Raw genomic sequence first — 27,483 nt, forward strand, 5'->3', positions numbered from 1 at the left:
TGTGTGTTTGCTTGTATCTGAGATCATAGCATGAGGGAGGAGGTCACGATAACAAGCAAATCAGACTGGAAAGTAGGACAGACAAACAGACAAACATGGATTTATCAAGACAAACAGACAATCTCTGTCACACTAAAAATAGCATGCAGGTTGAAGCGGGAAATGTATGATCACATAGATGGAAGGCACTCATATAAATAAGATTAAAAAAAATTGGGGAAATGTATTTGGTGTATTTCAATTTCTTTAATTCAATACCATAAATACACCAAATTATACATTTTGGCATATTTCCTCACAATACTGCTGTGCGGGTAGAGTGTATTTAGAATTGAAGCTGCTACGAGGAACTTTCTTGTGTTGAATTTGGCGGCCCCTGTGGACAAACACGGTAACGGAAGTCACGTTAGCAGAACTCTCATTTTACTGCAGCAGGGTATGACAGTTTGCCCCGCTCAGTCCTGGTTCTGGTTCTCCTTTTGCCTCTCTCTCCTCCGGCGGACCCAGCAATACGTTTCTTGGCCTCCAGCAGCGTGATATCGGTGTTTCCTCCCAGCAGGGACTAGCGGAGCAGAGAGGTGAAGCTATGCTGCTGGCCAGAAGAGGAGCCTTTGCTGCCGGGAGAGGAGCTCTCTCCTGGTGTAACAAACCTAGTTTCCATGGAGATCTCCGGCAAAACTAGCCAGTTTGTCTACAAAGTTCATGAATGAAATCATGCAAAGCCCACTACATATACGTTAGAAGAAAATACATATAAAAAGACCCTTGTAATCGCAGTTTTGAGCACAAATTGAAAGCTGTATAGCAGGTAATGCAGACAGCTGTGTTAATTAAAATCAAACACTTGAGACAGAAGGAAAATGGCACTTAAACATGTTGGATGTAGACAGCGTGTTACAATCTCCCATAACTGTTCATGGAGACGCTCACACGTGCCTAAATGCACTTTGCATGCCAGAATACACACACGCTCTCTTAATGTGTTCATATTCACTTTCTCTGCATTTACTCATGCAAGCACGCAAGCACAATAGCAGACACTCAAACAGACTGGAGAGAAGTGGGTTACTATAAGAAGCTTAGACAGTGTGTGTGTGTGTGTGTGTGTGTGTGTGTGTGTGTGTGTGTGTGTGTGTGTGTGTGTGTGTGTGTGTGTGTGTGTGTGTGTGTTTGTGTGTCTGTCTGGGTGTTTGGTCATACATGGCTGGGTGGACTGGAATAATGGTAAAGTTAGTGCAACCACATCCACTCCATAATGTGTGTATGTGTCTGTGTCAGTATTAATAGAGAGGGTATTACAGTCATTCAGAAATGAAGAGCCCCAGATTACCCCGTGATCACTGTATGCACATTTGTGTGTGTGTGTGTGTCTGTGTGTGTGTGTGTGTGTGTGTGTGTGTGTGTGTCTGAGTGTGTGTCTGTGTGCACGTATGATGGTATCTATAGCTTCTCATAACAGTTGGACCACCCAACCATGATGCTGTCAACAGATTCCACGTCTGCCTTTCTTGCTCCTAATTTTCTGTTTATATCTTTTTCACTAACACATCTTCATTTTTCCCTTTGTTACTATCGCTTTCTCCAAGCTCAGTTTGATTTCCCACTTGTTGTCTTTTTCTCTTTCCTTGTTTTTTTCATGGGCATACATTTGTACAGAGAACGTAGAGAGAACAGGCTTTTGAATTTATCAATTTGCTTACTGAAAACACACCTGTTTTTCAAAGAACAAATTCATACTTTCTTATATATATATATATATATATATATATATTTTTTTTTTTTTAAAGATTTTATATTTCTTTCTTATTTTTGTCATGTACAATTATGCAATGAAGATTTCTGGGTCATATGTATGTTGATGTTGTCTAATGTCAAGTCTCTATTTGGTCATGTGACTAGACACTACGATGGTGTGTGCGTGTGTTTGCTTTATAACTAGTAACCATCATGCACTGGGGTCCTGTCGTAACTATTTGTTTCCTTCCCTCTCACTTGAATTACTAAATATCTTTTTTTAAACCCAAAGAGCAATGTCTCTTTTAAAGGTTTGTCCTGCATTTTCCCAGGTTGCTCCTGGGGATGCAGCATCTTGTACAAATGCACTTTATATACACGAGCAGATGCATTTTTCTGTTGTTGACATCCAGATTCAGGCTTTCTGGCTCTCAATCCTCTAAAGTGTTGCTCTCACGCTCTTACTCTGCTGTATCTTTGTCTTTGCAGATGACACAGTGTAAATACAATACAGTTTTACTGCTTCGAAAGCCTGTTACGTTTTTTTCTTTTTGAGCTGGTACACCTCAGTGATGGTTATATTACCTACATGTTCATTTTGAGGTTACATCCCTCTTGGTCTCTTTCTACCCATAAGATTCACGTCTACATAAAACTACCGTTACTTAAGCTCTAAAATGAAGACCTAATTGTGCCCTAAATACATCTTCTACATGTTTTCCAATATTCACATCAGCTGCATTTAAAGTATATAATGTTGAGTCCGAGTTAATCTCTCATATCCTTCTATCCGGTCAATAAAGCTGAAATAGCTATACTGGGAGTGATGAAATTGTTATGCAGGTATTCAGTTTGAAATCACCTTTCTCCAAAAACAGCACCTCTGAGTGTCTGCCCTGGATACTGTCATCAGTTTAAAGAATAATCACAGTCCATGGTGTCAAACTGCTATAAATAGATGTTTGTTTCATGTCTCTTAATATACATTTTGTGTCTGTGTCTTCATCCCAGGCTCCGACTGTTCCCGTAACTTCACCAGTCCCACGGGTCTTATTGAGTCCCCGGGCTTCCCAGACAAATACCCCCACAACCTGGAGTGCTCCTTCATCATCATTGTCCCCCCCAGCATGGATGTGACCCTCACCTTCCTCACCTTTGACCTGGAGAACGACCCCCTGCCGGGCGGAGAGGGGGACTGCAAGTACGACTGGCTGGAAGTTTGGGACGGACTCCCAGGAGGTGAGACCTTTACCAACTTGACGTGTTTATAGATCATGATGACAATGAAGGTGTTGGGGACAATTTTTGGTGATGATGATCTCGATCAAGGTGTTAAACAATAATTCAGCCAATACATGGAGTAAAAATTGTACTTATTCTGCCCTGCCTACACCATTATTGACTGAGGTGGAGTAGCAACTATTTTCGTAGCTATGCGTTGGATGAAAGCTAAGCTTACAGGCAGGATTTTGGCACCTACTGTGGAGAAACAACTCAACGTTTCAAGGGGAAAATAAAATAGGAGTTGCTGAGAGGAGGGAGAAAAGGGGGGAGGTGAGAGGTGGAACGGTAGAAGGCTACGATATTTCTGGTATGCTCCAAGAAGGACTGGAAGAGTTTATAAGAACACAATCTAAAGCACAGAGACCTTGGATCTAGTTTCAAAAGATGGAAGAGGTAGAGAGAAAAAGAGCAGCAGTGGAAGGGCAGGGAAAGGTCGTTCACTTACTGGGAAGACTGGAACAAACGAAGGAGAAGCTGAGATGAATAAATGAAGGCCAGAAGTGCATCGTGAAAAAAGAGAAATAGGAAGCTGGAATGGAAGGAAGGACGATTCATTTTGGAAAATAATTATTTTATCCAATATTTTATATTATTCTATTCTATTTTTGTTGTAGTTTTTTGTGTTAAACTTATTATTTTCATGCAATATTTAGTTTTACAAATTGAACAATTTGATGGTAGACATTTTTAATTGCTTAATTCCAAAATCTTGTAAGGTATTTAGAATCCAGCCATCAAAGACTGAACAGCAGTAGTAGCAAAGGAGAGTAAACAATGTTGCTTCTCTTTTTATTAATAGCGTTGCTGTAAATATAAATTTAGCCTAAGGGAGGAAAGAAAAGTCAGAAGAAAATAAGGCGGTTAAAGGAGAATAGGAAAACGCCATCACGACATCTTTGCTACTTTTCTCGGGATTAGATAATTGACAAGAGAGGTTAAGCAAAGTTGAAAGTCAAAAAAATTATAATAATGAAGAGGACCAGAAAGGCAAAAACAGAGGGATGGAAGAGAAAGAGAGGATGAAAGGCTTATGCTCTGAGAGAGACTACAAGAAGGATAGCAGGATGAAAGGAAAGGAAGCAAAGTGAAATGAAGTGGGAGGAGGTTGAAAGGGAAGGAAACATCCAGGATGAGATTCAGAGGTGAAGGACTTAGTTCCAACCTTTGCAGGAGTGTAACGTCCTAAGCAGGAAGAAAGGACAATAAGAAAGATAAAACGGAAAATGAGCACAACCATGTTTGTTTCCTTCAAGGTTGAAATACGTTTAAGTGTTATTGTTTGTGTGTGTCTGTGTAACCTTGTGTTTGTGTGAGTGTGTTTGTGTTGATTGCACTCATTCCCATCCATCCATAGCAAGTCATTGGTATAATTATGTGTCTGTATGTGTGTGTGTTACCACACATAGAACTGTTTCTACCGGGGTCAGGGAAAGGACGAATGTGCCTTCTGCTAATTTTACAAGCTGCTGAAATTAAATTCATGAACACAGAAGGAGAAAGATAAATAAGACCATTTTTTGCCTGGAAGCCAGAAATATTCAATTAAATAAAAAATATGTTCAATTTGTTGGCCCTGGATATTTATGCAAACCATGGGTCATTTATTTTTAGAAATCATCTCTGTGGATTTGAGATTCTCTTACTCTTTTTTCTCCTCACCACCAACAAGAAAAGAGTTATTACCGTTATTTGCTCAAGAGCCCTATTTCAAATATCCAACTATTCCAAAAGAGAAGGAAAAAAAATCAATAGCACTGATCGATTGTAGGCTATTTTCTTCCTCTTCCGCCTCCACAAGCCATTCATTTGTGTATGTACAGTATGTGTGTGTGTGTGTGTGTGTGTGTGTGTGTGTGTGTGTGTGTGTGTGTGTGTGTGTGTGTGTGTGTGTGTGTGTGTGTGTGTGTGTGTGTGTGTGTGAGAGAGTGTGTGTGAGAGAGAGGAGTCAGGGAATAGCAGGATGAATCAACTATGTGTGCTCCCACCCATCCACACACACACAAGCACGCACCCCAGGGCTCTAAATCACACTCTTCTGTTTGTGTTGACATATACAAGTTGTGGTATTAGAGAAGAGGAAAGTAGGATTAATACACGCACACACACACACACACACACACACACACACACACACACACACACACACACACACACACACACACACACACACATATAGTACACATTGTAAAGCCGCGTCCAGTCCGGAGATAGATGAAGGGAGGAGAGGTGATGACATGAGAGGGAGGAGTGATGAGCAGATGTCAGCGGAGGCAGGAGTGATGAGGATAATGGCAGAAAGAAAAAGGCAATGCAAGTTCCGAAGGATAGAGAGAAACAAATGTGAGGATTAAGGGATGAAGGGATTGATAAAGGAATGAAAAAATAATAAATCTTCTTGACACCTGGGTAAGTGAGATCATTGCAACGTCTTGTGTAACCGCACATCCCGAGCCACAAAAATATACCAGACGATGACATATATAAATTGCAGACAGAATTGTAACAGTCGGCTAATCCAATACTTCTTGTTTGATCGACAGTGGGCCCTCTGATTGGTCGATACTGCGGGATCAGGGTGCCCCCTGAGATCCAATCGTCTACCGGGATTCTATCATTGTCTTTCCACACCGACATGGCTGTGGCTAAAGATGGCTTCTCAGCTCGATACAACATGACGCACAAGGAAGTCAGTGAGAGTAAGTAACATAGCTTATTTATTTATTATTCAATTTAAAAAATGCAACAACATTGGTGTAAATCTATTCCCCTCCTCCTCACGTCCTCTTGCAGCTTTCCACTGCAGTAATGCATTCGGTCTGGAGTCAGGAAAGATAACGGACGACCAGATCACAGCCTCGTCCAGTTTCTACGATGACCGCTGGTTGCCACGACAGGCCCGACTCAATTACCATGACAACGGATGGACGCCCAATGAAGACAGCAACCGGGAGTACATACAGGTACGAGTTTAGCTACCTGGAGTCGTGGTGCAATGAATTCATAAATGTTCTTTTGGGTCCATTGATAAGGTTGCTGTGGACACATCAATTCTGAATCAAGCCCTGAATCAATGACACTTGCAATCAGTCACATGTGAATATGAACAGATATTAAAAAGTTTAATTGAAGTCATACCCACTACTCAACATTTTCCCTAGAAATTCTGTTTACATTCAACTGATTTGAAACAGAAAATACATGATAAGGAAACGGAATGCGGACTGGATCAAATTTTCATTAAGATAATAAGGAAAGTTTAATAGACGAGTTGATCAGAATTAGAATCAAATATCGAATTCACCTTAATTGGCCGAAAGTGTTCGTGCAAATCGAAGGAATATAACTGTACTTACACAGAAACAGAAATAACAGCTAGGAACAAAGACAACTAAGCTATATAACACAAGTACAGAAAAAATAGATGTGTATGAAAATATTGTATAAATATATATATATATATATATATATAAAATAAAAAAAAAATAAAAAAAAAAATGTCTAAACAAGTCATATTTCTAGACAATAAATAAATATTGATATACAAGAACTGGATGATTATGTACATTATGTACAGGTAAATATGTCTATATACTGTATGTACAGTATAAAGGATTTATATTGACAGTGACAAATAGTATGTACAAATTTAAAAAGAAAAGTGCATTAAAAAACTGTAAAAATAATCTTTCATGGCAGCAGTTGATATTTTGGTGTTAGAGGGTTATCGACAGTGTATGACTTATTTCAACTGTTATCATCAGAGTGAAGCCACAAATACTGAAAACAGGAATAATTTAGTGATATATAGAAATTATTTCAAGGATATATGATTATGTACATGTGGTGCAACATAAAAAGCTTATTTTTATGAAAGTTTTGAGGCGTTTCTCTTTTGGCACAAAATCCTGAAATACAGAATCTTAGTCTTGAAAAAGTTTTCTCTGCCTGCACTCAAAACGGATTGTGCTCCATTTTGGTTGAATCTTTTATTTTTTTTCTTGCGTTGACATGTCACACATAATAACTCCACCACGGCTATATTCGTGTCAGCGTATGTGAGTGTGTGTGTGTGGGGGGGGGGGGGCGAACGAGAGCGAGTGAGTGGGAGATGTAGTGATATCGAGGTTTAGCGGCGAGATGCCTGGGTAAGGCATTGTTTCCCGTATTTTATCACAGTGCCAACTTCCTGCCATCCCTGTGCCAAGTGTGAGTTATGAGGCTGTCTGGGTGAGAGGGGAAAGGGAGTGTGAGGTTTACTCACCCCTCAGACAGAAATGAATTCAAACCAGCCTGCGAGGCGCTCTTCCGTGAGATCTCTTCTATAAACATCAGATTATCTTGTTGGGTGTCACCTTCCTGTAGCCTTGCAAAGGCTGCCCACAGGTTTTGCTATAGTCTTTGTCGATGTGCTTTTATGAAATAGGCGTAGTCTCATGTATGATTTCCCTTCATTAAGTTATCAGTTTGAAGCGTTTCCTTTACCAAATGTGAGATGCAGTCTTGTCTGTTTCTTATGATTTTAAGAGCAAGTTGCGAGAGCCAGAAACTCATCATCGTTTTTTCATAGTTTGTGCCAACTGGTCAGGATGCCAGCTGCTTGGCTCTCAGTTTTCCTGAATTGAAATCCTGCAGCACAATCACACCGCAGAAAAAAAGCTCACAAAGACTTAGGCTTTCTTTTGCGCAGCTAACATATTCCATCCTCTCTAAAAGCCTGCGATTAGACGACCCAAGAAGTGCTGCTTCCGAAAACAAAAACAAAAAAACGATCACAAGATTGTCCAGTTAGCAGTAAAGAGATCCAGTGAGGGATCTGTGTTTTTGCTCAAGGAGACAAGAACCAGGCGAGCACCCCATCTGTTAATTTGCAGACACGGTGACACAATCACAGATAGCCACAGACAGATTTGGAATAGAAGCAGCAGTTTTTGATTGTCAGAGCTCTACTGAGGCCAAACTCTGGAGCGGCAAACACAGGAAGGGAATGCGGCCAAGAGGCAGCATGAGGCCAAGGTCCCATCAGTCTCTTCCTTCCTGTTTCACCTCAACTGCAGCTGACAGCTCGCTCTCTCCGGCCCCCCCCATCTCAAAATGTAGCTGACGTTGAAAGAATTTGCTTAACATGAATTGCTTGAAAGACTTTTTTCAGATGGCCCACATAAAATAGACCTCGTATTCTGGATTATTGTTTTTGTGACACGTGCCATCGTTGCATTAAATTTTCTGGAATTGAAGTTTCCACTTGTCGTCTCTCGCTCCCTTTCTGGTCACCGGTGTTGTGGTCGGGTCGCTGCGTTCCTCAGAGGCTCTCAGCTGTTCCACTGCGTTAACACTTTGCACAGAGCAAGACCCCTGAATATGTGTGTGTGTGTGTGTGTGTGTGTGTGTGTGTGTGTGTGTGTGTACGTAGGTATGTGTTTGTGCATATGTGCGTGTGCAGCCTCCTGTCTTGACAAGCAGCTGTCATGAATGCCAACATGCCTCTCCTTCTTGCATCCAGCAACCCCCTGGTCTCTTATAACTGAGTGTGTGCTCGTGTGTGTGCATGCGTGTCTGTGTGTGTGTGTGTGTGTGTGTGTGTGTGTGTGTGTGTGTGTGTGTGTGTGTGTGTGTGTGTGTGTGTTTGAGTGTGTGTTTGTTGAAATGTGTGCCCACGCAGCTTAGGCATGTGTGTGTTGCTATGTTGGCTCAAGAGCCACGTGTGCCGTTTAAATCTCTCTCCAGGGCACTTTCTATGATGTGGCATGCTGTGATTCTATTCTATTCTATTCTATTCTATTCTATTCTATTCTACTCTATTCTATTCTATTCTATTCTATTCTACTCTACTCTACTCTACTCTACTCTATTCTATTCTATTCTATCATACACTTTTATTTTCATCTAGTCTAGTTTAGTCTAGTCTAGTCTAGTCCAGTCTAGTCTTGTCTAGTCTTGTTCTGTTCCATTCTGTTCAATGCCATTCTGTTCTATTCTGTTCTGTTCTGCTCTGCTCTGTTCTATGCTATTCTGTTCTATTCTATTCTATTCTATTCTATTCTGTTCTGTTCTATGCTATTCTGTTCTATGCTGTTCTGTTCTATTCTATTCTATTCTGTTCTGTTCTGTTCTGTTCTGTTCTTTGCTATTCTGTTCTATTCTGTTCTGTTCTGTTCTGTTCTGTTCTGTTCTTTGCTATTCTGTTCTATTCTATTCTGTTCTGTTCTGCTCTGTTCTGCTCTATTATTTTCTGTTCTATTCTATTCTATTCTATTCTATTCTATTCTGTTCTGTTCTGTTCTGTTCTATGCTATTCTGTTCTATGCTGTTCTGTTCTATTCTGTTCTTTGCTATTCTGTTCTATTCTATTCTGTTCTGTTCTGTTCTACTGTGTTCTTTTCTATGCTATTCTATTCTGTTATATTCTATTTATTTATGTTTTATTCTATTCTATTCTATTCTGTTCTGTTCCGTTCTTTGCTATTCTGTTCTATTCTATTCTGTTATATTCTATTTATTTATGTTTTATTCTATTCTATTCTATTCTGTTCTGGGCTGGTCCAGTGAGGTGTGGTGCAGATTGATGATGTGAGTTCTGGTGGCTCCGTTATTCTAACAACTCTGTGATTGATGAGAATCCTTCCCTGGAAAGGCTCACTTAGCATATCTCTCTCCATCCCTCTCTCTCTCTCTCTCTCTTTTTCATTCTCATTCTTTCTCTCTCTCTCTCTCCTTTACAGGCTCATTCATTCATTCTTCACCTCCTTCTGTTCTCTCGCTCTCTCTCCTATTTCCCTTACTCCTCACCCCTCTTCTCCTCCCCTCTCCTCGGTTCCGTACCATCGATTAGTTGTCTTGGTGGATCTCTGCCTGGCTCTAAGCATGCAGGCGTAGGGTGTGTGTGTGTGTGTGTGTGTGTGTGTGTGTGTGTGTGTGTGTGTGTGTGTGTGTGTGTGTGTGTGTGTGTGTGTGTGTGGAAGTAATCTAAAACACCTGTCTCTCTGACAGATAACAAACGCAGCATTTTACCTCCCCCGGTGTTTTGTACTACTGTATACCCCAGTGGGATGCACAACACACACACACACACACACACACACACACACACACACACACACACACACACAAACACACAGCAAGTTCTGATTAATCTACAGGTTTCAAGAGCTCCATTGGAGGGGAAAAATGTTATAACCTACAGTAGAATCTTTCTCATCTTCTGCTCTTTATTTGTCTGCAGCCTCTCTTTGTCTCAAACCTTCCTTCGTTCTGTACAGTAGAGGCTTGGATCTTAACGTAGCAGGGAACATAATTCATGAAAACTGAGGGTTTGAAAAGTGACAGGTGTGCTATGTTGCTGATAACTGACAATTTGCATGATTCATGAAGAAAGATAATTCCTCTTTATTCGTGCGAATGTTTCCGCAACACCTGTCAATCCAGACCTTTTTAAATAAACTACCGTCTTTACAGGAAACAACTTGGTGAAGTTTAGGCAAATAAAACTACTTGCTGTGGTTTAGAAAAAGATTGTGGTTTGGGTTAAAATAGCAATGGAAGTGGCATCACTTCAATAAATCTGCGTTGACCATTGGTTTCACACTGTACAACAATAGCGGTCGCCTGTAAAGTTGAACAGTGTATGAGATCAGAGAACAGCCTGAACTATTATAACCCTCAATAAAATCATGTTGGCAAAATATGAATATAAAAATCCTCATTAGTCGTGTTCAAATATATGCATCCAACAATATAATAACTTGATTCTTTCTTTTTACAATATGAGAGAGTCTCAAATGAAAACATGCCTTTTGTTACTTTAATTGTGCTTTATAGAGCGTCTTTGTTCTCCTTGATCTGCTCATTTTGGGCACTGCTGAGCAAAACAAATGCACTACTTGAGGGACCTTGAAATGAAGGAGTTTGAAGCCTGCATTCAGCACACAATGGTGTCTATGCATAATGGCAACACTACTAGCAGCATGCCAGACACGTAGCGTAGCATCCACAATTAGGATGGGGAGGTGATTATGGCTATTGTATGGGAGGAAATTAAAATGAGCCCCGGGTCATTGCTATCGATCTGCCATGAGAGAGTCACAGAGAGAGAGGGAGAAAAAAGGAGAGCAACGTAGAGCAGTGAAGGTGAGAGGTAGATGCTGATGAGTTCAGATTTACGTTTGTGTGTTTGTGTCTATCTTTAACCAATTTAATGTTCTAAGAGCTTCAGCATGAGGGGCGTTTTGTATGACTTAGAGTCTGGATCAGAATTTGAATTTGGATCAGAGAAGGTTGGAAAATGTGGTTGGGATTTCAGTTCATTATTAGTTCTCAGCTTGTTTGTTTCCTTTAATATTTTGCTCATGTAGTTTGTTTTTTTTAATCATTTGCTAAAACCTCCTCTGCCCTCCCTGCCAACAGGTGGACCTCCATACTTTGAAGGTGCTCACAGGCATCGCCACCCAGGGCGCCATTTCAAAGGAAACTCAAAAGGCGTACCATGTCACCACCTTCAAGCTGGAGGTCAGCACCAACGGAGAGGACTGGATGGTCTACAGACATGGCAAGAATCATAAGGTAGGCACAAGTATACACACTCAGCACATGCACAAACACACATATTCCTGAACCGCAAAGCTGTCAGGGCGAGGGGTTAGAGAGTCTGGATGATCTCAGGTGACACACATGCCCGGACATGCACACTCATGGAAGAGGCAGAGGAACACGTGAGACGGAATATATATGCAGCAACACTTGACCACAAGCCCAAAATTCAACCGGTGTCTGCAATTACAGCCGTTCAACCGCCGCTCAGTTGGCTTCATTTAAGGGTTTACGACCAAGCCAGAATCAGCAGACGTCTCCAAGCTCCAAGTGATACCTTACATCATTGGATGCAGCTACATTTACAGCAGCCTGCACAGTCTGCTATTCACATCCCATCTGGTTTGTGTTACTCACTGGTCAGAGTTCTGCAGAACTTCGACCTGGTTGGACCTGGTTTCTAAGCTGTTTCTCTCAGTGGTGTTAAAGCATGATGAATCATCAGTGAGTGAGCTGCAGTCTGTGGGGGCCGTGTAGAAATGAAGCAGACGGTACAGAGGGTCTTTAAAAATGGGTTGCAACTGCAATTAAAGTGGAGGAGCGTTCCAGCGGTTGTGGCTGTGGCTGTTTTTTCCATCAGGGCCGTTCTCCCACTGCTATAGCGGTCACATATGTTTGTCCTGCGGGCTAACGCCGCGTCTAGTTTTGTGCTATAAACTCACTAATACGTTGCACACACACTCACAGATGCATACATGCAGTACGGTGCAAGCGCTTCTTCTGCTTTGAGCTGGAAACTGGAGACTCAGTCTAACCATCTGGGGTTCCTCTGTGGGCTGCAGATTCCATAAGGCTTATAGATGTAGCTGACTCAAAGAGAAATGATTGATGGAAAAAACACAGGGAGATGCCGAGAAGGGCAGTTTGGAAGAAAATAAATACATTTGTTAAGGGATGATAAAAAAAAATGAGAACAAGGGGGCGAGTGTTAAGTTTTTTAAAATCAGGTTTAGAGCTGTGAAGCTTAGTCGACAATTGAGTTGAATAGAAAATAAATCATTTTGGTAGTTTTCATTTGTGCAGTATGAACATCTTTTTGACAATCTGGAAATTCCTCAACCAATCAATCAATCAATCAATTCAGTTTCACCAGTGAGTCTATTTAACAATAACAATCCAATACTATTATCACCATTGGATAGTATTAAAGACGATGTTTTGAGGTCAGATGTTGGTGTCACCACCCATAATCCTTCTTGATTCCCCCATAACCCTGGAAAGCAGCGTTCAGGGCAGAATGCCAATGGGAGTCACAGTGTGTGTGTGTGTGTGTGTGTGTGTGTGTGTGTGTGTGTGTGTGTGTGCATGCATATGAATGTGTGTGCGTCTTTGAAGAGGAGGAGGGGTTGAGAATAAATCAGCTGCAGTTTCTGGTAGAATACCCCTCCCTTGTCACACACACACACACAGAATACCCACTCACACACACACACACACACACACACACACACACACACACACACACACACACACACACACACACACACACACATATGCACATCCTCAAACCAACTGGTAACGGTCTTTTGAGCCCCCCTGGTGAGACAGTCTGTGCTGTAATCTGATGGTTCAGCTCAGGGTCCTTTAGACGTTTCATTTGATCCTCTACTGTATGTCATAATCTCATCTGTTCGATATGGATATTAACCAGATATATGAGTGTTTTGTCATACTGACACTGTCATTTTACACGTCTTTACGTCCAACGAGAGTGATCCCTCTGTTGTAGCTCTTCCTGACGTTTTTCCCCTGTCCATATAGAGGGTCTAAAGACAGAGGGTGTCATATACAGGCACATTTTTGATTGGTGGTATTGGGCTATAAAAAAATGAAAAAAATTTGGTTTGCACGTTATGGTGCGTCCTCTGTCCTGAGAGGGGGAGATGAAAGAGGCAGCAGAGTAAAGGAGATTAGAGCAGAGAGAGCTGGAAAAAGACAAAGAGAGTGATGGTCATTTATGTGATGATGAAACAATGGCGTCAGCATCTTGGGGCCAAATGTCAGCTGACATACATCAGGCGGCAGATCGGCAGCTTCCTTGCCTTCTCGACTGTCTGCCTTTTATGTTAAAAAAGACTTATAAATAACTCAACAGTGGCCAAGAAGAATGTTTTATGGTTTGGATGGTAAAACGCTATGTCAGCATTAACAGGATAATTCAAGGAAACTGTTTTCTTATAATTGAGATCAGAATCCTGCATCAATTCATGCAGGGATCAGCTCTAAGACATAGAATGATTTATTTATTACCATATTTCAAGATTAGGTATCTTCTCTACCAGTGGAAGGGATATATAGATGTGTCCTAACTCCTCTCTCCTTAACTTGTTGAACCTGCTCTGAACTGTTCATGTATACATTCATCTCTCACCTGACATTTTCATTCACTCACCTCTTCACTGGTTCTCTGAAAAATCTGTCATCCATCAAATCCTCCCTGCTTGTCTACACACTTGCTCTCTTCACATCTTCATTCACCTTAAACCCTCCACTCTTGCACTCTTTTCCATCCCCTTCGTCTTTCCTCTCCCTCGGCACTCCATCACTTGTTTCTCCCTCCCCCCATATGTTTCTGAGAAAGTCATCACAAGGCAGACAGGCAAGTTTATGCTGCTCGAAACACATGAATTTTTCCGCTTGACTTCAGCTTTGGTTTGGTATGTGTGTGTGTGTGTGTGTGTGTGGTTAATCTGGAAGAATTATTAAATTTGTATTTTATGTGTAACAGTCCTGAAAGGAGGACAGAAACTAATGGCAGCCACATGGATATTAAGAAAAGTGCTCATGCAAACACACACTCGTGCACAACACAACTGCAAGAACACACACATGCCTGCTAGTTATATGTTAGCATTTGTCTCAGATGAGTAAATCTTAAATAAAACAGCCACTGTGCACACAGAGACACGCACACTGGTTTTAAACATCTGGAAGCCAGCCCATGTCACACAACATCGCAATGATTTGTGTGATCTGTAATGCATTTGATAACGTTATTAAGGGCCCGTTGTGAACCAGATGGGACATGTGGAATATATGTTAAAGTGCAGGGACTTTTTGGAGAGGAGGAGAAGTAATATTCACACCGCATTTGTTCCCATTGTACTGAAATTGTACTCACAAATGACAGGTGCTGACTCAAGATATGCACGGGAGAAAGAGGGGAAGTAGAGAGTATTAGACACAAGGGGAATGCCAGGCAAATGTGATTATAATAGAAATCATCATTGCAAAACCAGTATGCCGTGCCGTTTCTCTGGGATTAGTCGCGATCCTTAGCCAATTTGTATATTATGTTTTCTTTGTTTTCTCTGTTTTTCATCCATAAATGTTTCTGTATTCCTCTCTCCCTGTTTTTAATTCGAAGCTGACGATTTTTATATCCCCTCTAGACGATCAGGTTATGTCAGATCATTTTTTACTGCTCATGGGAAATATCACGAGAGCACCAACATGGGAGCATTATACAGAAACAGGAAGATTATCGGTATAACTTTAACTGTGATTCAGTGCACAAAATTGACCGTGGGGCTGCTTAGGGGAGGTTAGGAGAAGCAGCAATTTTCTGTGACCTGAAGTCTCAAGTTGAGACATGATGTTGTCTTAGTTAGACTCTTCGTCTCGAGAAGTCAGAGACCTGCTGTCGGTAGAGGTACATTTAAGCACTGCGTGGTACAAATGTCATTACGTAGCCCTCCTGAATTGCTCCGGGCAGAGCTGTCTGAGGCCATTACAACACTGGACCTCTGCCAAGACCAAAACCTCGTATTCCCACCTTAATCTGTGGGAGAGAGGATGGATGGAGAGAGAGGGATAAAGGTGGGAAACGTGGGTGGAATCCGAGGGAGGCAGAGGGATCGTGTTGGGAGAGGAAAGTGTAGGAAATTTGAAAAAAAATTAAGAAAAGAAAACACAAGCAAAAGGTCAACCAGTCAAGCATTGAACTGATGGAGGGAAGAGAAAGTGAGCTGTGCAGAGGGAGGATGAGAGGTGGAAACCGAAGGGAGAAAAGGCGAGGTTCATAGGGGAACAAGTGAGAGAGGCAGAGAGGGGAGGGAGAGAAGAAGTGTTCACCGGGGAATCACGGAGCGAGAGAAAAGGAGAGATGGATGGATGGATGAACGGAGGCATGGCGGAGAGAGAGGAGGAATAATGAGAATAACAGAGAAGGGTGTTGACCACAAATCCCTCTGGATAGATCAGAGGTCCAAGCAACACAGCCTGTAAGGATGTCAGGAGAGGGGAAATTAAATAAAACGACAGAGTAGTGGGAGGAGGGAGGGAGGGCGAGGTGAGGGAAAGGCAGCAGGGAGGGCGAGGTCAAAGGGGAGAGCGAGGAAAGAGTTTGTGACAAATGAAGGAGGAAAAGCTGAGAGGAAAAAGAGAGGAGCGGTACAAGGGGGGGGATATTATAACGGTACCATGTGTCGTTTGGTTTGTGACTGAACTGTCACACACACACACACACACACACACACACACACACACACACACACACACACACACACACACACACACACACACATACACACACACATACCAGGGTTTAGCTGTCAAACACAGGTTACCTCCCTGAAGTCTGTGTGTGTGTGTGTGTGTGTGTGTGTGTGTGTGTGTGTGTGTGTGTGTGTGTGTGTGTGTGTGTGTGTGTTTGTCCTTGTGTGATGAAATGAGAGGAGATGGGAGGTGTTTTACTATTTTATAACTCTACCCCCCCCCCCCACACACACACACACACACACACACACACACACACACACACACACAACGGACATTTGAATAATTCAGCGTGTCTGCGCTGGTCCTCGCTGGCTGACTGACTGTGGCCCTGTGGACTCACGAAACACACACACACACACACACAACACACACACACACACACACACACACACACACACACACACACACACACACACACACACACACACCTGTCCTTTTCTTTCCCATGAGGTGAACATATTCACTCCTCATGCTCTTTTTCTATCCAGTGGTTACATGTTTGGTTAGTCGCCTTTTGACTACCAAACCAGAAGCAGCTACATAATATGTGTCCTTCTGCCCTGCACACTATTGTTATTCAGGAGAGTAGGTGTGTGTGTAAATGAAGGGAAAACAGTATTCACTTCATGTCCATCACCTTTGACCTTCACTGAGAGATGAAAGTACCATTTGAATAGGGAAGATTTATCTTGCTTTGAATAGTTTTTTTTACTGGTGGTTTGAAGCATTTCTGCTTGTTTATTGACCTGCGCACATGTGCGTGTGTTTAAGTGTGTAAAGTTAAGCATCGGTTCCCCTCCAGTGCTCCTGGTGTCAGCTTCCCTTTTCTCACACAGGTGGAAATATCGGTCCATTAACAAACCTGCACAAAACACACACACACACACACACACACACACACACACACACACCACACACACACACACACACACACACACACACACACACACACAGAATAACCTGAGCTCGGTTGCAGGTGTAGTCCATTAACTGATTGTTGCAGAGGCCTTTTAGAAAGAGACAAGGTGCTAAATTACAAATTAGGAGCATATCTTTGGTAAAGGGATTGTCTCTACACAGCTCTCAACGTGACAACGGCTGGGCTGGCACTAACAGTCATAACAGCGCAAACAACGGCAACCGTGCTGACAGAGCAAACAGTGTTAACCTGGGGGGGGGAACCGGAGGGTGGGAGCTATACGCTTATGCAAAACAGCTTTATCAGTTGTACCCGCCATATGAGCGCAGTGAAAAAAGTCAATGATTAGCCAGTGGGGAACGCTCACAGGACTCACATGCACTAAAATGCAGTCAGTTCACTGAAGAGATTGTAAAGCAGCAGTTGTAACTGTGAAATATTTGTATAAAGTAAATATAAAGTACACGAGATGCGTCCATAAACAGCATTTATACAGAAGTGCCTGCCACACACACACACACACATACCATCACTGATTTGAACAGCTGGTAAAGGACAGTAGCAATGTTACCACACAGACACATAGGAGATTAAACAAAATATAAGACACACACAGTGTGCACACTCCTATGTACACAAACATAAAAGCATATACAGCAGTGTGTGTGTGTGTTTGTGTGTGTGTGTCTGTGTGTGTGTGTGTGTGTGTGTGTGTGTGTGTGTGTGTGTGTGTGTGTGTGTGTGTGTGTGTGAGGAAAAGTTTCAGTGTGCACCAAGGGAAATCAGAAAGCACCCACCGGCCCCCAACTCCTCAGAGTGAGACTTCATAATTACACTTTTACACACACACACACACACACACACACACACACACACACACACACACACACACACACACACACACACACACACACACACACACACACACAGCTGTAATTACATACCACTGCCACAATCCCATTAAGTCTTTTGGGGCCTTTAGGCATTTTTCCATCATTTAACTGGTCACAGCCATTGTAAGGGCATGAGTTCACTGCAACTGACTTTGTATCATACACCCAGCGGGTCATGGGTTCAATTCCCAGCTGGCCTAGCAGCCCGCTCCTGTTCCTTCAAGTCACAAACCCCTTTCATCCATATTTTGTCACCCCTGACAGGCCCTGCTGTTTAATGGATCGGGAACAGGAAGAAAATAGGGAATTTACACACACACGCAGTGAAACACACACTCCAAAAATGAAGCGAACATCTATAAATGAGTACCCAAGCAAGTAATTGCAACGCCCTTTGGCTCTGTTGAACGAGGTTTGCTGCTCTTTGTAATAAACACACTATGTTGTGTTTTCAGCACTGATGTAACATAATAGAAAGAGTGTTAGAGCCACAGAGGGAAAACAGCCTCTGAGGTTCAGCATCATGGCAGAGAGGGGAAGAGATGTTGAATAGAAAGTCAGAAATGAGGACAGACAGTGAAATGATGGAGAGAAGAGCTGAAGCCTAGCTGCGTCTTCCTGTGGTGAGACATGGAGAGAGAGAGAGAGAGAGAGAGAGAGAGAGAGAGAGAGAGAGTCACGAATGACAGACAGAGATATAAAGTCTTGGTGGCGAGAGACAAAAAGAGTGCTTCTGGCCATGTGCGCTTGCATTCGGTTTCTCTTTTTATCTGTATTTTTGTGTGTTTTCAGAGGAAATTACTTTGTGTGTGTGGTGAGGAATGTGAAAGCTCAGAGGACACAGTGTGTGTTCTGTAGTGTCTGTGTGTGTGTGTGTGTGTGTGTGTGTGAGAGAGACAGTATCATGTTGTGTGTGCGTTGAGGGGCGACAGTGTTTTTCTTTGCCCTCTGTGCGTGAAGGGGTAAAGATGATGTTTTCCTGTGTGTGTGTGTGTGTGTGTGTGTGTGTGTGTGTGTGTGTGTGTGTGTGTGTGTGTGTGTGTGTGTGTGTGTGTGTGTGTGTGTGTGGTAAAGTCAAGGGGATGTGAGAAGAGGATGCTCTCCCACATACTTGCACCCTTGATTTATTACACACTGCGTGCCCTCAGACTGTGTGTCTGTGTGTGAGCGTGTAAGAAAACATTTGCGATAATTTCTTCCTTTGTGGACAGAAGCAATATATTCAGCGTGTGTGTGTGTGTGTGTGTGTGTGTGTGTGTGTGTGTGTGTGTGTGTGTGTGTGTGTGTGTGTGTGTGTGTGTGTACCGTATGTGTGTGCGCATGGCAGAGAAACATTAGTCTGCTGTAGTCAGACTATACAAACTTTAGACCATTAAGATATTTTTGAGTTTTCCCTGCTACTGCCATTGCGACATTTCTGTTTAGCATGGGTTAAACAAACAGGATACCCTGCCTGAATGAGAGTTTTATGCTAAGCTAAGCTAACCTCCTTCTGACTACAGCTCTACACTGAACGCCACAGACATGGGATTCATATCTTATTATTTCATATAACTATTCATTTAAAGGGTTGTATTGTCCCACTTAGCCTTAATAGCTGAAATGTGCTAATTAGCACTAAACAACAAATATGGCCGAGGCTATACTTTGACCTGAACATGGATGTATATTAAGTCATTTCCAAAGTTATTACAATTCATTCAGAGGTAGGCGTGACTGTCTGTCCCATCTTTTACGGTAATAAAACCCAAATTTGTGGTGACATTTCACTCAAAAACCTAAAATGTGACCTTCTTTGGAGCACTAGCAGGATGGTGGGATCACAAAATTCACTTGGAGACATCGTCTGGGAACCATAAATGTCTACAAAATGTCCAATCCATCATTTAGTTGTCACTCACTCTGCCCTCTGCCCTTCCTGTGCAGGGTAACAAGGGAAACAACCCTACAGACAATAATGTAATCTTATTCCTTTCCATCTGTTCCTCTCTCTGTGTAGGTTTTCCATGCCAACGTTGACCCCACGGAGGTGGTTCTAAACCGGATCCCGCAGCCCGTCCTGGCCCGCTTCGTCAGAATCAAACCTCAGACGTGGAAGAACGGCATCGCGCTGCGGTTCGAGCTGTACGGCTGTCAGATCACGGGTAAGGAAGATTTAGAGTCTTCTTCTGTAGATTTTCTCAGACTTTTTTTCTCCTCATGGGACTGGCTCCTGTGAAAACACAGTGGCGGTCTTGCCAAACTTTTAAACCCGTGATATACTGGCTTTTTACACGGGGCCAGAAGGTCGGTCAGGGCAAAAATAACTCCCCCAGAAAACATTTCCTGGAAAAGAACAAGCAAGTAAGCAAATGTGAAATGGTCTTTTTTTTCTTTCTCATTTATATAACCTAATGATAAACAATTCAGTAATTTGTCCCTCCATCAATCCATCCGATGCGTCTATTCATACTTGCCTCTCCTTATTTCACATGCACACAACACACCCACTCTCGTGTGCACTCACACTCTTGCCCTCGCTCTCTCATATACATATCCTCCCTCTCAGTTTCCCACTCACACACAGAAAAAGAAACACACTCAGTCCTAATAGAATAATACTAGAGTGTGATGTGTGGGTGATAACATCAGAGACAGGCTCTCAGCTTTCATCTGCAGCCCTGGCAAACAAACACGATTTCAACCAGCATAATCAGCTCAATCCTATAAATAGATAAAACTTAATTAGACTGTCCCTGTTTGTGTGCGTGTGTGTGTGTGTGTGTGTGTGCGTGTGCTTGTGTGTCACAGAAATGGTAAAAGAGAGAGTTTCAATCCATTTGAGTGTGTGTTTGTGTGTGTGTGTGTGTGTGTGTGTGTGTGTGTGTGTGTGTGTGTGTGTGTGTGTGTGTGTGTGTGTGTGTGTGTGTGTGTGTGTGTGTGTGTGTGTTGTGTGTGTTTGTGTGTGTTTCAGTTCCACTGTATCATTATTGGGTTAGTGCCTCTCTCTGCTGCCATCGTAGTGGCCATTGAGAGGGACAGATATGCTCTTATCTAGGGGGGCTATTTCAGCACCCACACAAATCACAATCACACCAAAAGAATATGATACTGCTCGTGTGTGTGTGTGTGTGTGTGTGTGTGTGTGTGTGTGTGTGTGTGTGTGTGTGTGTGTGTGTGCGCGTGTGTTTGTTTGATAGAGAGAGAGAGAGAGAGTGCTGGCAAAATAGACAGGGATGTGGCATACATCAGGTATCTTTGCCTCTGTATTTTATCTACCAACAGCCTATTTTTTACCCTATTTTAACACCTGATATTGCAACATATATCACCCTAAATTTCTCACTATACTCTGAGCAGCGAGAACCCATTCAACACATCCTTTGGCCATTCTTGTTTCCCTGTGTGTGGCCCATCCCTGCTGCCTTGTAATGCCTCTAATCAATCACTGAGAACGCTGAGTTTATATGCAGAATCTTGACACTGCTTCGTTTCAGAGAGATGACACCGTACACGTAAGCAGAGTGACAGCACACTGTTCCGCCACGCTTTCAGTAAGATATGTCTATAACCTGCGGAGAAACTTTACAACCAAACATACCCGCTAATAGCTGTGCAGTATCATCTCTTCTTCTTTCCCTGCACATATTGACGAGCACACACCCGAATATGCTGCCAGGGGGATGTGATAATGCCCTACACAGGCCTATAAAGGCCCACATAAAACAGTCAGTCAGTGACATGTCATTAACTTAAATCACACTTTTATGTCTCTCTCTCTACTTTTTTTTCTCGCGTTCTACCGATCGCGTTTTTTTCTTCCCTCTCATTCTACTTTCTCCTCCGTCCTTCCATTGCCTTTTGCTGACAGCTTCCATTCCCACTTTTTTCTCTCCCTGTCTCTCATTTTTCTCCACCCTTTTCCTTCCCTTAAATCTTTCCCCCTGTCCCTAACTCATTCAACTCTTTGTTCCTCCATCCCTCCCATCTCTCCTTCCTTAATCTTGCTTTATTTTAGCCCTGCAGCATCTATCAATCATTTATTTTTAGCACCTTTATTATTTTTCTCACCAGGCTTATGTAGCATACGTGTTCGTAAAGCTATATATGTGTGTGTGTGTGTGTGTGTTTGTGTGTAGCAGTGTGCATGCTTATCGGCGAGGTAGATCACTCAATGGTGTACTTTACTTTTGTAAGACCCTGTTATCAGGAAAAAGCACAGTGGGAGTGTGTGTGTGTGTGTGTGTGTGTGTGTGTGTGTGTGTGTGTGTGTGTGTGTGTGTGTGTGTGTGTGTGTGTGTGTGTGTGTGTGTGTGTGTGTGTGTGTGTGTGGGCTAAACATCAGAGCATGTGCCAGTGTGAGAGACCTTGTCTATTCAACTTCTATGCGCTGGTGCATGCATTGCTTTGTGTGTGTGTGTGTGTGTGTGTGTGTGTGTGTGTGTGTGTGTGTGTGTGTGTGTGTGTGTGTGTGTGTGTGTGTGTGTGTGTGTGTGTGTGTGTGTGTGTGTGTGTGTGTGTGTGTGTGTGTGTGGGCTAAACATCAGAGCATGTGTGTGTGTGTGTGTGTGTATGCGCTGGTGCATGTTGTTGTGTGTGTGTGTGTGTGTGTGTGTGTGTGTGTGTGTGTGTGTGTGTGTATGTATATATATGTGTGTGTGAGAGAGCTTTAAGAGCTCTCATGCTGCTGTGTGATATCTAGCTATTTCTGCTCTTGTGATCTCCAGAGATGATACTCTCATCGACTCCCACTGCACTCCTGTATTTAAAAAAAAAAACCTGCTGGGGTGCAGCTGCTAAAAAAAAATATAGATTCAAAAATAAAAATAAAAATTACAATAAATACAATAATAGCATCTCCTTCTGGCTCATCGGTTTGTGTGTCTTTCATAGAGCTGGAGGGAGCTCGTCTTGCATGGCTTAGCTGTTGTTGCTTATTGTTGATTCATTATTTACCATAGCGAGGTGAGTCTGCAGACGTCACGCCATTAAACATTCATCTCCTCGTGGACTTGAAGAATGTCACCATCAATCACCGTCACCCTTCACTGTCAGTCTGCTCTCTCTCTCTTTATCCCTCTATTCACTTGCTCTCTCTACTTTCCATCTTCCTATTTGACCTTATGTCTATCTTTTTATCTCCTCCTTGTCCTCTTCCTTCCTTCATTCCAATCTTTTTGATTTTACCCGCTACTTTTTCAAATAGAAATGGTCACTTTGTTGTCTTCCCTTTTGTTGTTTTTTGTCAATATTCATGGTAATTACATATTCTTGATGCTTGTTAGACTAAAACACATTTGTCAGTAGAATAAACAGCATCCCTTTGATCTGCAGCATGCTCTCATTTAGTTCTTCCGTTTGAGACTTCTCCGGCTCAATTCCCCGTGAAGAATCCCCTTTGGAAGCTTGGTTAAAGTTATGCATCAACTTTGCAGCAGCCGGAAGGAAAGATAATGAAATGGGTTGATGGAAAGCAGCGGAGTGCAGTGTTTTAACAATTCACGTCACCATCACACAAGAGTTTTGCTCCGAGATGAGATCAAACGGTGATATAAAACCATTTCTGACCTTGAAGTCACATTCATTCAGTTTTTTGAGTTCTTAGTTACTTAGTAATGCACCAGCCTGGTGTAGCTATAGAGAACAGAAAATCCAATAGACTTCATAGGATGATAATATTACCTTGTATGCCCGTTAACTTCCATCGCTCCTGAACGTTTCCAAAGCAGTTTCCAAAGCGATTTGTACTTTCCTGGCAGTCTCTAATTTCATTTCACCTTTTCATTTCACAGACATGAGATATAAAATCCATTACAGTAAACATTTGGTTAACTTATTTGTCAATTTTATTTTATTACTGTTTGGTAATGCATTTGCATGCAGAGGCCATTTTGAAATAAACTATATGTTCATTCAACAAAGCTCAAACATCAACCCTTTAACACAAGAAACAGCGTCCTTTTTTCACTCTTGAATACAACCTCTTTTTGGCAGCTCGCTTTCAAGTCTTATATGCTTGACTGATCTTTGAAACACAGAAAGAGAGCGGGGAAAAGTTTTGTAACTCTGCTTTGTTCTGCATTAATATGCAATGACAACGTTCAATAATGTTTTATGTCATGCTTCAGAAAGAGTATTCTAACAAAATATTCTTTGTCTCTTTCAGATGCGCCCTGCTCAGAGCTGCAAGGCATGTTGTCCGGGCTGCTACCAGACTCCCAGATCTCTGCGTCCTCCATGAGAGACATCCACGGCTCCATGGGGGCAGCCAGGCTGGTGGCCAGTCGGTCAGGCTGGTTTCCAAACCCGACCCAACCCATAGCTGGGGAAGAGTGGCTACAGGTACGTCACCGTGTCCTTATGAGGGGTCTTGTTTTTCACCACCACTATATCTGTTCTACAGAACTTTATGCTTGTTTTCATAATAAAAGACACTGTAGTTTGAGATAAGGGGCCACAGCTGGGGTTCATTTGACTGGATCAGACAGTAAATGTTGCTAATTTGCCAACTTTGCATCTTAGACAGTATCTTTTTTACCCTTTTTTACTACAGGAACAAGTTCTGCTTTTATTTCTTATATTCTCCACATTCTTGGGGAGAAGTTCCTTTCCTGTCAGAAAGGAGAAAGACAAAGACTAAAACAAACCCAAACCAATAACCTTCATTTGCATGTCATCTCTAAAGGCAATTACTCTCATAATCACTTTCCACAAACAATGAAATGGAAGGCCATTTCGGAGGGTGCTAGAATCACTTCTAGGAAACAAAAGTTGAACAAGAGGATATTGCAACATGTGACAAAAATCAAGGAACACAATGCATATCGGCCGACTGCAGAAAAACAAAGTGATCCACAAAGTGGCAAACAGTTTCATCCAGAGACTAGCTTGTATTGTTTTAACTGATCCAGTTCATGAATTACAACAGTAACACAAAAAAGAATGCCTTGCAACTTGTTAAAAGTTCTGTTTCGGAGAACCAGCACTGACGGACTGTGTATGCTGTAAGGAAAGTCAGAGCTGTTGTAATAGACAGGGGATCTGGAAATTGGTGGGCTTCTTTGGTGCAGAGAGAGAGAGAGAGAGAGAGAGCTAACAATAATGATCATGTTCGTCTGTGTTGCAGACCGACCTCGGTGTGCCCAAGATGGTGCGGGGCATTATTACCCAGGGTGCAAGAGGGCTGGAGGGCAGCACCAGCGCTGAGAACAGAGCGTTTGTCAGGAAGTACAAACTGGCACACAGCTTGACCGGCAAAGACTGGACCTACATCACTGACAGCAAGACGGGGTTTGCTAAGGTAAAGGATGGAGGAAGGTGTCTGTCTGACAAATGCATATGTACCCTCCTCTGTCTGATTGTCACTGTCATTTCTCCCTCATTTGTAGTTCATTTATAGCTGTCTTTCAACTCAATCCGTCTTTGCTCTCCCTCTCTGTCTCTCCCTCTCTCTCTGCTTTGTCATTTCCAAGAAAAAAAGCCATTTAATACAGCCTCAGCTCTGATAATAATTCAATTTAATCACCTCAGTCCTCACTCTCCCTGCTTCTGTCTTTGCCACTCTCTAAGTCCTCTATGCTCTCGCTCTCTCTCTCTGCTTTTCTCTGTGTCTCATCCTACTGTTCACTCATCCCCTATTTGACTCTCATGGGTGTTAATTAAAAATGTCTTTCCTGCATCAACACTGCCGGCGGTCTAACGCACCGTGAGACAGGGGCACTTTAAACTCTCTTCTCCTTTCTGAGGCTCAGCCTTAAAACGTTAATAGTACTTCTTAGTGCCATGCTTCTCTCCTGATGCTAAAATTCTGTTCTCTTTCATCTGCCTGTCTTTTTAAATGAGCATCCTGGGAAATTCATCATACATTTTTTTTTATTTTTTATTCTAGAAATGGGGAAGACAGATGCAATTCAATTAATGAAACCAATATTACAACTTTCACAGCCCACATTTTGACAAGGATTTGTGCAGTCTAGTCAGTTTTCAGTTTGTAATAAATCTTGTTTTTTCGCCACAGGCTGCTTACTGGAAAAATCAAAGAAAACACAATCTCTGTTGTTATTTTTATGACACATGTCATACTGTGCTTGGAAACAGTGCTGATTAGGAGTGTTATATGACTTTGGAGAGACAGGCAGTGAGACATGCACGGTGGAGTTGTGAAATGACAATTTTTAACTACCTCTGCAGTGATTACGTCTTGCTCCATTGTTTCAGGATTCTCATGCTGTCTCAATGATGTCTTCAGCACACAACAATGTTTCAGTGCACCCACTCTGACAGATGCCACATATATCAAACAAACATGAAGTCAAGCTTATCAATAATAATAATAATAATGGATTTTATTTATATAGCACACTTTAAAATACAAAGAAATCTCAAGGTGCTGCACAGGGTAGAACAATCACAATAATCAAATATAATAATAAAACGCTAAAAACAAACACTCATCATGTTGAATCTTAGGCACGTCTCAGACAGCTTTGGCTTTAAAACAAACTACTAGGACAAGCAGTGATACTTGTGACACATATTCTTTTAAATCACAGCAGGATCTTACTGTGCTGAGCTACAGTAAAAAAAAAAAAAAAAAAAAAAAAAAAAAGCAGCTGTCATCGGTGGAGCAGGCTAAAGAACGTTGCAATATTTGAACATTGAATGAATTGAACTTGAATGTCAGAATTGACAGGAAAACATCCTTTAAACAGGAGGGGACATGTTTCATCCTTACTCATTCCTTGTTGTAAAAAGGGAAACAGGAAAGCACTCTCTAATGACTCTAAACAACATGACATCCGTCCTAACGTGCCTTTTGCCTCCCTGTTAGATTTTCGAGGGTAACGGCCACTACGATACTCCTGAGGTGCGGAGGTTCGATGAGATAGTGGCCCAGTTCATCAGAGTCTTTCCGGAGAGGTGGTCCCCTGCTGGGATCGGCATGAGGATGGAGGTCCTCGGCTGCGACCTGCCAGGTAAGAATACGCAAGATAACAGAAAGCTACACACACTTACAGAGAGAAACATACACACGCAACACACACACACACACAAACACACTGTCATGCATACACACAGCTGAAGTCACAACTATGAGCTTGCAGGATTGTACACACATGTAAACACATGCAGATGAATACATAATCACACTGATTCACAGTGTCAGTACCTTCCTTTGTTTATGACCCACACATAAAATACCACTCAGCTTTAAAAAAGTTCAACCCATTTGTGCCCGCAACTGAAATTTTAATTTGAATAGAAAAGTGAGTTTTTCTTATCATACTATATTTAGTCTTTGTCCACATGGACTACTTTTTTTGCAATAAATATTATGATAAAAAAGGTCCAATGTGCCAAAAGACTAAATATAGTATGAAAAGAGAATGGCTGTATCTCAGAATTAAAAATAATATTAAAGATATGCCCAGATTTGCAGCGTAAAAAAAATAAATCATATGTGGGACATTAAAAAAACATAATGTTAGAGTTTTCCTCATTTTTCAAAAATCCTGACTTGTGACTATTGATAAAAAGCTTGTTTGCTCAAGTTATCTAAAAATGTAAAATTTGACCTGTTAGTTACTCAAA

At 42.0% G+C, this 27,483-nt stretch overlaps 1 protein-coding gene across 1 annotated transcript in view; it reads left to right on the forward strand.

The window, feature by feature from the left end:
• Nucleotides 1-27,483, forward strand: part of LOC129104971 (neuropilin-2-like) — an 87,819-nt gene that overhangs the window by 21,416 nt on the left and 38,920 nt on the right. The window contains exons 4-11 of the mRNA XM_054615833.1: nucleotides 2,746-2,973; nucleotides 5,559-5,714; nucleotides 5,809-5,978; nucleotides 11,419-11,574; nucleotides 19,913-20,057; nucleotides 24,059-24,234; nucleotides 25,019-25,192; nucleotides 26,723-26,867. Of these exons, the coding sequence (XP_054471808.1) occupies nucleotides 2,746-2,973; nucleotides 5,559-5,714; nucleotides 5,809-5,978; nucleotides 11,419-11,574; nucleotides 19,913-20,057; nucleotides 24,059-24,234; nucleotides 25,019-25,192; nucleotides 26,723-26,867 (1,350 nt within the window). The remainder of the gene's footprint in view (nucleotides 1-2,745; nucleotides 2,974-5,558; nucleotides 5,715-5,808; nucleotides 5,979-11,418; nucleotides 11,575-19,912; nucleotides 20,058-24,058; nucleotides 24,235-25,018; nucleotides 25,193-26,722; nucleotides 26,868-27,483) is intronic.

The sequence above is a fragment of the Anoplopoma fimbria genome, chromosome 16 (genome assembly GCF_027596085.1).
Source record: "Anoplopoma fimbria isolate UVic2021 breed Golden Eagle Sablefish chromosome 16, Afim_UVic_2022, whole genome shotgun sequence".
NCBI lineage: Eukaryota > Metazoa > Chordata > Actinopteri > Perciformes > Anoplopomatidae > Anoplopoma > Anoplopoma fimbria.